The 16,118-nt window shown below is 37.4% G+C and overlaps 1 protein-coding gene across 1 annotated transcript in view; it reads right to left on the bottom strand.

Annotated features, from left to right (window-relative positions):
- The window catches only part of LOC117419457 (inositol 1,4,5-trisphosphate receptor type 2-like), a 120,950-nt gene that overhangs the window by 58,678 nt on the left and 46,154 nt on the right, over window positions 1-16,118 (bottom strand). Inside the window, exons 30-37 of the mRNA XM_034032209.3 lie at window positions 15,858-16,058; window positions 14,710-14,961; window positions 12,764-12,889; window positions 11,910-12,038; window positions 11,233-11,353; window positions 10,723-10,904; window positions 10,160-10,302; window positions 8,036-8,144 (exon numbers count right to left, since the gene is read on the bottom strand). Coding sequence (XP_033888100.1) covers window positions 8,036-8,144; window positions 10,160-10,302; window positions 10,723-10,904; window positions 11,233-11,353; window positions 11,910-12,038; window positions 12,764-12,889; window positions 14,710-14,961; window positions 15,858-16,058 — 1,263 coding nt within the window. The remainder of the gene's footprint in view (window positions 1-8,035; window positions 8,145-10,159; window positions 10,303-10,722; window positions 10,905-11,232; window positions 11,354-11,909; window positions 12,039-12,763; window positions 12,890-14,709; window positions 14,962-15,857; window positions 16,059-16,118) is intronic.

A 16,118-nucleotide genomic window follows, 5' to 3' on the forward strand; every position in this document is an offset into this window, starting at 1 on the left:
AAGGGTTAGCAATATACTTTTACAAAGATGCTTGAGGGGCTAACGTGTACCAGGCGTAAGACCCATGTGATGCGGTCAATAGAAAACGTGCCTTTATAGCAGAAAGCACAGACAGAAAGTCAGCAGTAAACACACTAATGGCCTGTGTTGCTCGGGATAACCTGAGTGGGAGGGTGGACAACATGGCAGAACACGAGCCATGCTGTTTCCATGGATACCACACACTTCAGGTTGCAACACTTGATTGGTGCCAAAAATAAATCAATAAAATGTGCACGTGCTCTGCTTGTTGCACGTACACCATGCATATGGTTTTAAAGTAGAGAAAGGTTGTACCATCTATACAGTAAGCTTTTCCCTTTCAATTTATTAGCAGGCACTCTGTTAACAACTTGTTACAGCTGGAGGTGTGCATGTTTGTCGTTGCAGAAGAAATGTTAAAAGACCCATTTCATTTGACTTGAATTCAAGTTCAAATACCAAAAGATGTGAAGCATGTGTAAAAAAAAATAAAAAAAGTATGGGATGTGTTGCAACATTTACTGAAGCATATAGTTTATACAGGTTTATGCAAAGCACAATGAGCTCCAAACCACCCTCAAAAAACACACTGCACCAGGAGGTGTGTCTGAAGTAAAAGCAAGTGAACTCTGACTCCTGCTGGCACTGGAGACAGACTGCAGCTGCACCAAACCTGACGAAATGAAATGCCCATGGCTTACTGCAGTGCAGTTTCATATTTTTACAACACATTTCAAATCTTGCTTATCGGTACTTACAAAGCAAATACATAAAAAAATAAATTAAAAAAAGTGTTGGCAGATTGCAATGTGAGAACCACGCAAGTGTGACGTAATTCTGTATCTATTGTTTACAGCAACTTCATTACACATTACAAAAGGTGTGCTGTGCTATGTGGTTACAGGCACAGGTCAGTAAAGCAATCAGTGGGTGTTGGCAATTTAACTGGTTTTAGCTGGATTTGTTTCAATCACAAACAGCAGTTTATAAAGCTTGATTGCAAAACAAGCCTCCAGCTGTTTGTTTAATGTAAACTTGGACCCGCCCGTGTTTATCAACACCCCTGCTTGGTCACAGTTACTGAGAGTGGATAGATGTTCCAGTAAAAACGCAATCCTAGGAACACATGGCCTCTGTGATTATCTGGAGAAAGGCAATGATGAAGATGATGATGATGATGATACCAGTTCTATAATTCTATGCAATTCAAAATGCTTTCACACCCCCAGTATGAGAAGGCAGCCTTCAAAATCAGTATGCATGGACAAAGGGCTTGTTAAAAACTTGTACAAGAAACAAATTGTGTAATAACTAGCTCAAATTTCAGTTCCTCTAGTGTGAAAAAAGGATTTTATTACTGACCCAGTCAAAGCTGTTTCATTGGGTCTGGTCTACTGTGTACCTAATTATTTATGCATGAAAAGAAACAACACAAGGAGTTAACACTACAGTACAAGTAATTCCTTACTGAACAATCCCTTAAAAAAAAAAAAAAACTTCACTTAAAATAGTGGCTTTTTTTTTCCAGTTGGATTATATAACAGATTTCAATCTCACTAGTCTGAATGACATGAATAAAACAACACAAAAAACAATGCAAACATCCTTGCTGGAATTCTAGCAACAATTATCTATTCATGTGCAGCTAATCAGCCTATTTACTTTTCCAGCAGCAGCCACTGAAAGCCTAGCCTCATGTGAGCTCCCAATCATTCAGAACAATCTAATTGAATTTCCGAGGCCAAGAGCATTTCACGACACGTGACGCCTCCCCAGCGGAACACAGTGCCAGACACTGCAGGCGTTACATAATCACATGCTGTTGTTGGCTGAGGAGGATTGCTCTCTCAGTCACCTCATGGGCTTGGCAGACACTGCTTCTTCCAATCACGCCCCACAGCTCCTGCCTGCACACACTCTTCACATGTACAGTCACATGCTCCGGGGTCTTCACACAAGGCAGCACGAGGGGGTTGCTTCACTGTGACCAGGCTAAAGCTTGATTAAATGACAAAGTAGGGACCTGGCTGCCTGATAAGACTTGCCAGCAGTTTTTTCTAACACAGCAAGAATATAATATCAGTGCTCTAAACCTGAACTGTCTGATTTAAAATGAATCCACATAGATCTACCTGTGCAAAAAAAAAAAACAGTAGCTTGGTTCAGGTTAAATTTAATGTCTTATATGAATATACAACAGGATATATTTAGGTAAAACACAGTGCTTGTGCTTATAGCCATGCAGACATCATTTCTTTTATATATTGCACATTGAAATACCACAATGCCACTAATAAAATGAACACAACAAATATATATTTTAGAAAGATACTTCTATCAGACGTGTACTGTACTGTATAAAGATGTATACAATACCTGTGATTAACTATGTTGTGTCCAGATACATACAGTATGTGATAACATTTTGCCATAATTAACATTCCCCTGCCTATCTAAATGAACTGTGGTTTCTTTTGTGTGTATTATTTTACACGTAGTATAATTTACTTGTCATGGTTCAGTACTTTTATCACATTGGTGAGTAGAGCCTGTTGCTAATACCATCTTTCATTGTAAGTTATTATCACATACCGAACCATGCAGTATCTGCTATATATTTAGATTAGATTAGATTAGACTAGAAATAGATATACGTGCACAAGAAATATTGGTGTTGGATCAAAATCTCTTTTTATCTTTTCCTTTCTCATGCTCCCTTATCTTTGTCTGTCATACCTCTCGTTTAAGTTAGGTAGCACAGTGACACAGTTAGCATCCCTGTATACAAATTGATATGACTAATATAAAGAGCATACATAGACTTAGTTTAAAACGATTTTATAATATAAACTGACCATGTATTTCAAGTAATTCTCTTGTTCTGACTTTACTTAGCAAGATGACCCTATAGAAACAAAACAGGCTGTTTTGCTGTTGTCAGATTTCATATCCTATATGTACTATACTAGTAGAGACTCAAGGTAAGAAGTAGCACAGGTGTGGTAATGTGTGTGTGTGTGTTAGCAAATGATGAAAAGATATAGGCTTATATCTAGCGCCATTTTAAGAATTAATAAACCCCCCAACATTTCTTTGCTTTAGATTGCTCCAATCTATCTTCATAAGACAGTGTGAGTTGACGTGAACAGAACAGAGACAAACTTGCACTCTGCCACAACAACAAATTGTTACACTGAACAGAAACATAAGGCTCTTTAGCAAGATTAAATTGCTGTCTTAGCAGCTTGATAATGCACCAAGCATTACAGCCCCATGCCAAATAGAGATTAAAGTGACAAATAATTTATAATAAATCAGTTATAAAAACGTTTTGCATAATACCTTCGTCAATGTTGTATAACCCAAAGCCTTCACCTGTGTTCTTAATTTTACCTTGGAATGTATTATTGTGTGTTTCTAGTTAAGGATTAAATATGACATCACAAGAGCCGATCAAAACAGCATAACCACACATGGAGACCGTAATGACTGAATTTACAAATGTATGAAGTAGGCCCATGACTTCTTTAGATAGGGAAGATTCTGAGTGGCTTTTATAAGTGAAATTACTTGTGACAACTACCACAGCGTGCCCTTGATTCTGAAAGCAGAGCCCTCGCTGCAGTGCACTACATCTGTATTGTACCCATCCAAAGTGGCCGAGGCTGGCATGAAGATTTTCATTAATGTCACTTGAGAGACTACAAACAACTGCTGCTGCTGATCTAGAGGAACGTCTCTGCCAACTCAGGTCAGAGGGTAGGACTGAGTCACATTGGTAGGGCTACACCAGCCTGTAACAGTGCAGTTTCCACTTTGAGGATAAACATATTTGTATATGATCCTGTTTCTTTCACTCTGTGTCATACAGTGTTTCATTTACAGAAACACAGGGCACTCAGAAACACTACACATTATATTATGACAATGAATTCATAGTCGTATAAACCACCAGCTTTGCCACCTAAATTGAATCTGTCAAATCCCAAATCGAATGGAGCCATCAGTCTTTATGTTTATGACGATACTTTCTGACATGTACATTGTGTTTGGCAAATGTTCTTCAAATGTTATTATGAGCCTGAACACATTATCTACATTGTTTGACATTTTTTACAGATGTATGCGCAACAGTTTACTAGCTCCCAGCAGTTTTCATTTAGTCATTTCAGATGTCTTTATCACATTAGTAAAGAACCTTTTTCTTGTTATATCCCCTTGGACAACATCTCTTTTTTTTAATACAACAGCCAGATGCAAAAATATTATTGCAAAATTTTAACCCTAATGACAGGTGTAACATAGCCTCTCTTTGCTCAGCTCGTTTGCCCCTTCAATTAGCAGACCCAGACATAGAATGGCACTTTCAGCACTTTCGTGCACTTTTATTAAACACAAAATTAAACAAAATAAAAAGCCTATCTCCACTTGGAGACCTAGACTAAACACACATTTCTTTAACTAAAGGCTTGTGCCAGCTAAGACGTTTTCCCAACAAAAACACTCATAGCTTTTCACAACACCGGGCAGCTAAACTGTTTACCGGTCACACATTTACTTCAGGTACACGCAATACCTTCTTCACTTTTCCCACACAGGTCTTCACACACAGACCCTGACCAAACACTCGTGCCCTGTTTAAATACCTGCCTACTAATTACAAGCAGGTGTCACTAATTAAAATAATAAACCAATAACACAAGTAATCAATTAAACCTGTGGCTGTGCAAAACAGCCACAAAACCCACATCTATTTGGCAGGGATAGAAATTAACCCCATCCCTGCCAACAACCACCAACACATAAACCCAACTTTCTTTACAGACAGGGCTCTGCCCTGCCACATGCGAATTACTCAAATGGAAATATAATATAATATGTAATATAATATTTAATACTATAAATGTTTGTGGAATCATCTCTTGTACCAAATGCTTATGCAGATAATCTAGGAAAACGGTTCCCAATATAAAACCTTCATTGACCCAACCTATCAGAAGCCAGAACACACCACCACACATGGACATTGTTGCTAAACTGTGCGTCACTAAGCACTGTGATAAAACGGACAATGCCTTTAAATACAGTTAAATTTTCTGTGTACTAGGTTCTTGTGTTGGTTTCTCTAAAAAGTCACTGTGCTTTGTTCAGTTAACCCTAACCCGAACATTCAACTTTGTTAAACTGTGAAAAGTATAACGTTTTCATTGAAAACGATCATACTAGGGAACAAAAGATAAACTCGAGTTAGCTGACACTAATAGATGGCGGAAAATTTGACACTCTTTCAATCAAACTTACTGCATGGTTTCATCAGACTACCTAACGAGTTTCATGATAACATCTTTGTCATGGTAATGACAGACAGGTGACATAGTGGTGACTATGACACTCTTTGGTATGAGTGGCCATAAAATGACTGCTTAAGGAATAAAGAAGCTACAGTTGCATATGGCTAACCGCTATCAGCAAGGTTACTGTTATTAAAACTGTTCATTTACATGCATAAATGAATAAAGGATATATTGCACATCTTACTCATTGTTTTTACCCAGAGTTTGCCTGACCATTCATCTAGTTTTGTGTCTGGACAATATTCCACACATAATTCTCTCAATGAGACACCACTGCCATTAGTGACATTTGCTGGGAGTAGCAAAGACACATCACCCCCCAAAGACAGTGCAATTGAGATCACATCACACTTCAAGAATGGGGCTTTTGTGAGTACATGTTGATCATCCATCTAGATTATTCTCATGTAAAGATACAAGCCCTAGTTATGACTAGAGTGCGATCTTGAAAGCTAAATGCCTTCCCTACCACACATTTGTCTGTGCTTGTGTGCAAAACTTTTGTGACATTATACATGAAGAAATTAGCAAAAAGGTTACTTAATGCTAGATACTATTGTGACAGCCAACCTCAGCGACTGGTGGTCGACTAATCGCACGTCATGTGATTGTGAAGTGTGTGGTTTCACATGGACGGAAGTGCAGTTGCAATCTCTTAACATATAAACAACATTTTAGAACAATAATAAAAAGTAAAACAAAAATTCTAAGTAGTTTTAAAATAAAACACACAAACAAGGGTTGCACAACAGTACGTTGACAAATAGAGCACCAGACATCAAATACAAATACTTTTTTTTTTTTTTTTAAAGTGACGACAACTTGTCAACCTTATTCATCCAAGCGCATTTTTAAAATTTGGAAATGTTCACTCTATATATAAAGTGCACAGTAACAAAGCTTAAGTATTCATTCGTTCAGCCCCTGATTTAGTTGCAATCATGTGCTGTCACACATTCCTATTAGACAGGTAGACGTAAAGCACAGATCTGATCTGAACTTCCAAGGCCATAAAATGGCAAATCACTATGGTTTAGCCCACATTGAAACAAGTATAATTGCTGTTTATACTTCAGACATATATACTTAATTTGCCTTTCTCATTTAAACCAAAACTTTTTTCGCTTTTTACAGCAGCTTTAACATCTGTATGCATATTAATTCTCTGCAATTCCTCCTATTACTTGCTAAGTTTCTTAGTTTCTAAATCTCAATAATATTAATAATAACATTTTTGGCATATCTTCAAAAATCTAATAGAGATGAAGAGTGTGCTGGGTGGTTCTACAGACTAGAAAGAGTGTTGTTATTCGGAGCCTTCGTCTCAGTATCACAGGTAGCAGGGCTGCTCCTGTTCCACTGGTTTCAGTCTCACAAGTAGCAGGGCCGCTCCTGTTCCACTGGTTTCAGTCTCACAAGTAGCAGGACCGCTCCAGTTTCTACACAGTTCCTATTATACTGGTGTCAGAATGCGTTGTCTTTTTCAGATCAGATTACCAGGAATATTTGGAGGACCCCATTATGTCACAAGATGTGTCCAAGACAAAATGGGCAAAATAAATGAGTTTGACAGAACTTCACAGGCTTCTTTTGTATTAAACAGCACTAGTGTCAGAGCTATTTTGCAGCTTGCTGCTTTGCAGTGGTATTGATTTGTTCACTCAGTGCCAAGGCACATCATGTTGATCAGCAGCACTGTTAAGCTATCCTAATCTGACCTTTCCACCAAGAGAAAAGCATGCATTGAATGAACTGAATGCTCTGAGCGTGTAGCAGTCAGTATATGTGTATTTGCAGATACAGCCAGCATTCCAGCTAACTGGTATTTGGCACGCATACTGCTTTGCCCCAAAAATGATATTAGAATACATCGGTTTTACAGCTTTTAACAAAATACCTCACATTGGGATTCCTATCTCTGGAGTTTATATTGTTCATTAAGAAAATATTAATTTTGTGGAAACTAAATTCCACTGATGATCACTGTGTGCATTTTGTTACAATTGAAGAGCCACTAGTCAATTGTTTAAAAACAGTGACCACTAGTGCTACATAGTGGTAGTACGTGTGAAAACAGGAACATGCTTGAATTATCTTTATTATCCTCAATATGATTTTCACTCGCCAAAATAAGCAGAGGAATGATAAAATAAACTGAAGTCACAAATGAGACCCCATCTCCTTCTCCTTAGAAACAGTCATGCCAGCGGCCCGGTTTGCTTCCTGCGAATCAAGTATTTGTGCTCCATTTCTCAGCACCCAATGATAATGATATAATAATAATAATAATCTCATCCGCAGGATGGAGCACAAGGAGGTTAAATTACTTGCTCAGGGTCACACGGTGAGTCAGTCAGCTGCAGAAGTGGGATTTGAACTGGTGACTTTCTGGTTACAAGCCCAGGACTTTAACCACTGGACCACACTGCCTCCTCCTGATAGCTTCTAAAGAACTTGCCTTCCATCCTACTGCTTTTAATAAAAAAACAGATTTTTATAGATTGAAACTGAAGAGGCCCAATCATAAATGTTCTCCTATTCTGGAGGTCCATTTAAAAAATATGATTTAATTCCCCCTGGTTTATTTGGTACTATTTAAACTTTTTCATACCGATGCCTAATTTCCCCTTGCCTAGTAAGACTAATAACTGTAGACATACCTGTTCTTCGAAGCTCTCCTTTTTGTCTAGCATTTCTCGTAACGTTTGGAGGATTTTAATGCACAGCTTCTCTTCCTTATCCATCAGTTTCTTGGTATGTGTAATCAGCCTGCAAAAAGAAACTTTTTTTTTTCAGTACGACAGGGTAAATGAAAATGACCTTCAGATGATTCTGTTGGTTTCTGTTGGTGACCATAGGGATTTCGTTGTGGAAGACAGCAAAGGAAAGAAGGTACAACTTAAGTGCGCAAGTACTGTCGAGTTACTACTATACATATTTTGACAGAAAAAAAAATGCTCAAGCATTTTGGAAAGTAACCGAAAACACTAAATTCACACAGTATATCAAAAACGAAAGCCCCGAAAAAAACGGTTTACATAAAACTCAAAAATAGCTCAAAATAAGCACAGAAAAATACAATTAATAAAACCCGAAAAAAAGAAGCTCTAATTATGTGGTATAATTAGAATTACAGTTACGCAGGTGTTGCAAGGTTCAACTAAAATAACAATTAAATTGTAATTGCATTTAATTACAAATTGCACAATTACAACTGTAATTGACCCCAGGTTTGTTTTGGAGTCATGCCATGTAGCATATGTACACAATTTGAAATGTATTATTTAGTCTGACAACAGTAAAGCTACTAGCACAGTTATACTATATAGAGGGAAAAGTATGGTTTAAACAGTGTCCTTACCGGTGTGTGAATCGCTTGGCTAGTTTTTGTTTGCTTTCTTAATTTGTGTTTCCTTCCCAGACTTCCAAACCCTTCCCTGACTCATTTCAACTAAGTACTGCAGATTCAATTTTATGTTAAGATTTTCAATGCTTTTGTGTTTAATGGCAAATCAGTTACATGTTGTAAATTCTGTATGAATATCAAATGGGTTAGATACACAATTCCCAAAGAGCATCATTAATACAATGCTTCAGCTTTCCACACATTACCATGCTCCCTGCAGTAACCAGGGACTACATACACCAGTTAAAAAGGGAAGGAAAACTACAGTAGCCAGGAGTCGCCTGGGGACTAGGTCCTTTTTTTCAGTTAAATTGCATTTATATCAAGGGGTTTGAAGAGGTTCTCATGAATACTGAGGAACATTTGGGGTTTACTGTATAGTTGAAACTCTTGCCATATACTGGTTTTGCACAGTATTAGCAATACATGCATAAATAGCAGCTTTTCGCACAAAGACATCTTTTACAGAACCCTTTTTGTAATGACACACGTATACCTTTACTAATATCCCAGGACGTTTCACATTTCAAGGAGTTTACACACAAAGCAGCAGCCTAACCACCACACACCCAACTGCAGTGTGACAATCAGCACTGAACACATCAGACATAATATATTTGGCAGAATCCCTGCCACCAGAGACAAACAGCTCCAACCATAACACAATGGCACCCAGTATTATAATTGAAATCTTAAGATTAATACCTATTAGCAAGTTTTTTTTTTGCATACAGCATAGCAGTTTGATAAAACACACCAAATACACTGGGGCTAATCAAGCATATATATGTAAACCTGGAATGGGTGAAACTGCAATGGAATAAGAGTCTTATCTGCATCCCTGATTTTACCATCCAACAAGTCTGAACATTATTGCAAACAATAATAGAACATTACAATTGGATCTAGTGGCAAGAACAGGTTCAAAGAGCCACACGTCAACTATGCTCTCAACAGCAGTCAATCTAAACGTTACAAAACTCTGTATTATTCCTTATTGAGTTCTTATTTTATGTTTCATCCTTGCTACTTGAAGTTTGCCAGTGTTAGGTAAGATTCTTGTCTCAGGACACCAACATTATACAAATATTGATTTTTCAGTGCACATCCTGATCTAAATTTTAAAAATAAAACATTCTGGGAGTCGTGTAGAAATGTTTATCTTTGATTTTTTATGTAAATATCAGTTTACCAGCTTTAATAAAAACAAAAATGTTGAAAGGTGGCTCCCTCTCATTTCCTTTCCTGGTGTGTTCTGCAGTATCACACCAGCTATCAAACTGCATGATTAATGCTAGGGGATGCTGGCAAATTGACTGTAAAGTAGGACAGACAGCTTTATGTTGCTATGTAACTGGGTCAAGTCATTGCAGCTTACTTGGACATGAAGGCTCCACTTTCACAACGTATTCTTGCAGCCTCTGGAAACAAAAGCTCTGGACTGTGCAGCACATCAACCAGCACAGAGAATTCAGCCTGCACCATCGGACTGAACTGCTCCTCTAGAGATGCTACAACACCCTGCAAAAGACAAGACACAGATCATAACAGTGTCCTTTACAATTATTTAGATTAAGTTAAAAATGCAACAAAAAGTATACAGTAGCATAATACATGTATATACTTGTATACATATATGCCGTTACATAAAATACTGTAGGTTTTTGCCTAATCATTGCATGATATTTCTTGAAAGAGAATCAAACTTTAAAGACCAGCAGATCACAGTATTAACATTTCAAATCCACTTGCAGATTCTCCATTTGCACAAAATATATATATTATATATATATATATATATATATATATATATATATATATATATATATATATATATATATATATATAATGTAATAGTGGTTTGTTAAAACAAAGTGGTTTAAAAGTAAAAAGATATCATGAACAAAGCTTGGCTATAATGTTATATGAATCTCTAGCTACCTGTAGCTTCTCAATTATGTTCTTGTAATCCGGTCCTCCAAGAGGCTCCTTGCGTGGCCCACTGCGAGCCGACATCCTCCAGCCCGTGGCTGCCCTCTGCACCATGTTGGTGTGGTTCTTCAAAAAGAGGGTGTTCACATGGCTGTCCAGGTCCACTGGAATGGCTATGGCACGGTTCTTTGCTGGGATGGAGACCAACATGAAATGTGGTCACTGACAAAACTTTACATCTTTATTTCTTTAAATCATCCTTTTACTGGTGATGCTGTTGTACACGCCATCAGAAGCGTGGAACATACTTTCTTTACATGTTAAAAATGGATATATAACAACTAGCTTTGTACTACTTACACTTCTAAAACTAAATACATGCCTTCTTTCATTATAATAGTGGCACATATACAGTATGCAAGACCAAAATGGTCTATGTTAATTGATTTAATATCATAAATGATGGAAAAGGAAACCACGATAATGAGAAAGGAATTATAATCAAAAGTTGTTACTTACCAACTTCAGCCAAAGTTTTAATACAACCTTCTACATTGGCTTTCTGTAATGCATTTGGCCATGTGCAGTTGTAAATCCTAAAAGCAGACTGCAGTAGCTGAATAAATATTGGTTGATGAGTCTGAAATGAGAGTACACCAGTATAATTCTAAATTGCATTCATATAAAGGGGGTACATGGTGCAGTGAGGGATTGTGCTGCCTTAATATTTTGGCTTGGTGCCTCTGGAAGTCACGGTTATTAATTGCGAGGGATGGTCTTTCTCTTCTCTCCAGCATTACTGTGACAGGACGCCTTAGAGAATATATACTTCACTTTGTTCTAGATTGAAGTACATTTTTAGGCATTTAACAAATTTAACAAATTACTCAGGATGTAAATAAATAATTTATCCCATGTTTAAATCATGAAATACACAAATTCTGCATTTTGGTTTAAAATCAAGTTAATAATTAATAATTAATAAAACACAGTTGTATTCAGTATTTTGTGTACAGTACAGTAAGAACAATTGGATTTACCTATGGATTGGTTACCTAACACTCTCCACCATGTTCAACTGTATTAGGGACAGACAGTATAACATATGCATACTGCTATACAACCAGTATAGGGTGAATTTTAATTAACTGGCTGAAAATTAACTGGCATGAAATCAGACTCTGTGAAGCTGTTACCTGTAAATTTGAGCTGTTAACAGAAAACGGAGAGCTGAAGAAACCTTTGACGATCGCCATCACAGTCTCTGTGACGTATTTCTCCAGGGCTACATCTGCATGTTTTCTGTCAGTTGTGGTGTTGCAAACCTGAAACATTTGAAAAAATACATTGCATCCATTTCTTAATCAAACTTTGTACAGTTTTTACTGTATAGGACAAGCTATAGACAAGTGCCTTTACTACGTGAGCCACTGGTTTCAGATACCAGTGTCCTTAAATACCGAAAGGAACAGTTTTCCATGTAGTAATCACAATAATGTTCTTCACATTGGTTAAACTTATCATCTACTGTAAACGTAATTTAAAAATATAGTCCATTAAACTTTGCTCGTATTTCTAAAAGGTCAAACTAAATTAGTTTTGTTGTTTTTTTCAATGTACTTCTGTTCTCTGACTTTCCAGATGAAATGCAAAGCACAGGAAACCCAAACACTCATCCAGAATTTGTTTATTTTTAATCCAAGAACCGGGTTTCAGAAAGATGAAACAGACTGCAAATTTCCTTTCGGCCATCCAATATGTATTTCTTAATTATTTTGCTGATTTACTGCACTCCAGCTCAAACTGATGCCTTTGATATCAAACAGCATGTTCTAGTCACATCAGCAATCTCAAGAGATTCGTGGATGTCAGATACAAGCTTAGTCTGTCAATTATAATCCCAATTTTAAATTTGTGGGAAGATTGCATAGGGGGTGGAGGGGAGGGACATTTAATCACATACGACAGGACTCTGTGATATGTTGTACCTCAATAAGCATCAGTAATAAAATGGAAGATATTTGATTGCAACTTCTAACGGATGACCTACCCGAGCCATGTCAACAAGGAAGTTCTCAAAAAGTTTCCAGATGTGGTTACTGGTATATATCTCCTTCATCTCAACCTCTGTGTCTACATAACAGTGGTCAACAAAATTGACATAGGCAGTTTTCACCTAAAGAAAACAGAAGAGAGTTGAATATAATACACAGACAAACAAGACCTACAGAGCACAGTCTTGACAAAGAACATTGTTAGTTAAATGCTTTGTTTCAGTCCGTGCTCCAAGCAGTGGGTAACTAAAAAGGGCTAGGTTGATTTTTTAATAAGTGTACTTATTTAGGAGGTATATTTCTCTTAAAGTTCTGTCATTCAAATTCTGAAAAGTGTTTAACTTGGCACAAAAGACTACAAATATTTGTATTTAAAGAAACGTTTTTGTAAATCTGTGTACTGAATGAAGCAGTGAACAAAGCAATAATAACCAGCAGTGGGTAACTAAGTTTCGCAACAAAAAGCTTATGATGTCTTTATTTATAAGCCCTTATGTCCTCTTCAGAAACCCTGCTAATGTAAAGATAAAACAAAGAGCTGGGTGCATGAATAACAAACCCTTGTGAAGCTTAGCAACTGCACTTTGGAACCTCTTGGAATTAACATTCTATTCTGAGGTCATCGTGTCATCAACCTCCGGAACTTTTCTTTTGAAAGACAACTTGTTTAGAACAGCTTGTTTACAGCAAACTGGACATTGGTGAACTAAAAGACATTTAGTAACAACTTTGTGGAACATTTACGAGGCATTCAAATCAACACCACTACATTTCCAGTAGCCTGACATTTCAACAATGATAATCGCACTGCTAAACAGATAACCATCTGTGGGATCAGTCAGTGCTCCAGATCAAATACTGCTCAGAAACAAAGGGAATGTGAGTTTATCTTCAAACTAGGAACTTTGGAACCTCTTGCAGTGATCATTCTATTCTGACAATCATAACATGATACACAGAATTCTTTTTAAAAAAAAAAAAAGTCATTGACAGATGAAATGGTTTCCGTATTCATCCAGAGATGATAGACAGAGAAGGAGATGCTATACCTTTTATTGGACTAACTAAACAATCAATCTCAAGCTTTCAAGACCTCAAAGGTCTCTTCTTCAGGTGAAAGTAGGAAAGAGAGATTGATGTTTAACATCATTGAGGTCTTGAAAGCTTGTGATTGATTATTGTTTCGAGGTATCTCCTTCTTTTTGTCTATTAAAAAAATAACAAGCTGAGTGTACTGTGTTTACTTTTCTTTCTATACAGCTGAAGAAGGGTTTTTGTCCAAAACATCCTGAAATAAATATATAATCATTTAACAATTTTGTCTACAATACTATAGGGTCACAAGGCACAGTTACCATTTATTTTGTGATTTGCATCTATCAGTTATGTCTTCCTACTCCAAATGCCATCTTGACTTCAACTTAATATCATGCAATACTATTAATATCTGCTAAATGGGCCACTGCTGTCACGGTATTGCTGGAGGTGGACAAATAACTGTTCCGTCTCCAGTTCTCCATGCAGTTGTCTCAAGTAGGAAACACTGTTACAGGAGGCAGAGCATACAGAGAGAGAAGTGGAACAGTCACCATTAACGTCCTGTGTGCATTTCTCTACTTGTGTTTTAGTGTAGAGCTACAATACTTGCTATTCAAAACAATGACGTTTGTATGTTGTCATGATTTGTTTTATAACTACATAATAAAAATGTTAGTGTGTTTTTTTATCCTGTATAAATATATTGAAATAAATAAAGCAATATTGGTGGAATGCATATCTAAAACCCAGGAGATAGCATTACAAATCGGCCAACAAGCTAACAATTACAAAAATCCATTTAGGATAGTATTTTAATTTCAAAATGGCCAAAAGACCAGTATCAATAAACAGCAGTTGGGATTCTGCAGCATCGCTCTCTTTCAGATCTATTCACTTGAGTTACCTCAGGAATGCAGTCGTCATGGGTCACCACTCTGACAATGTCATCCAGAGGGAGCAGGGAGTTGCACTTGATCTCTGTGTACACGTTCTTCCCCTCAGTGCAGGCTGCCAGCAGCGCTACCAGGGTGATGTGGTAGGCCAGAGCCCCACTCTCATCTCTACGGTCCCGTTCAGAACACATCATCTGCAGCAGGATGGGGAAGGAGGTCCGGTCGTTGTAGAAAACCAGAACATCCTCTCCTCCACTGACCAGCTAAAACCAGAAATAAATACACACTTCGTATCCACTGTTGCTTTTCATATAGCATTTATAGTGAATATAGTTGATATATACTTCATTATAAAATCTGCATTATTGTATATGTATACCTTGGAAATGTACAAAGTGGATTAGTATTATTTTATTTGCTAATTATTTCAATAAGTCTTTCCACGAGTGCAGTGGCAGCTCAAAAAAGTCATGGATCCATTTTCCAAGAAAGACAAATGACTGAAGCTATTGCCCATTTACCCCAATTAACCCCCTTGTTCACTAAAAACAGTCATCCGTTTAATACGAATGTAGAACAACTGGGTGGGATATTTATTCTTCATTTTACCCAGAAAAGTTTATGCAAAGGTAACTACAAACACTGGCAACACATGTATTTTGCAAACAGAACTATCGTCACATGGTGTAATAGGGACTGTAGAAAAACAACAGAGAGACAATCTGATCAAACCAACACAGTCAGCCTCTTTTTGGATTCACCTATACAGTATACTACACAGGACTGGATAAGAGTTAAGATTTTTGCTAACTTGCGTAAGAAGGAATGTTACCTTAGCTCATCCTTAAAATTTGCATTCTCTGTACAATCCTAGCAACCAACCAGTGCCAACTCTCTCCCAGGTGATAAATACTAATTTGACAATGATTGATGTGAAATCACTGCAGGTTTGAAAGGGTATGCAGTATAGATGCAAGTCTAACTTGCCTGTGGAATAGCTGACCCAGAACAAGGGTGGTTACTGTATAAATGAAAATTCAAAGTGGTACACCAGGTCTTTAAAATGTAGAAATGCATGTTTGTTATGCATGCTGTATTGCGTATGCTATTGATCTTGAAAAGGAATCCCTCAGTTGTTCAGTACCCACACAAGGCCTACCTCAGTCATGACCTTGTCCTGGCATTTCTTCACGTATTTGCCATCAGCCTTCACAATGGTTTGTAAAAAGCGGAGATACTGCACATGCCGGCCGTGAGTCTCTATGCAGTGCACAAAATGATGGACCACCCTCTCGCTGATGTCGTTGCAAAGATGGTAATTATTCATAAAGACGTGCCTCATCGTTTCAGCCTCCAGCAGCTGTGAGGGGAAAACAGCCTTAATCACAAGATAAATGATTCTGCTGTACTTCAGATAGGG

The sequence above is a fragment of the Acipenser ruthenus genome, chromosome 14, assembly GCF_902713425.1.
Source record: "Acipenser ruthenus chromosome 14, fAciRut3.2 maternal haplotype, whole genome shotgun sequence".
In the NCBI taxonomy this organism is placed as follows: Eukaryota; Metazoa; Chordata; class Actinopteri; order Acipenseriformes; family Acipenseridae; genus Acipenser; species Acipenser ruthenus.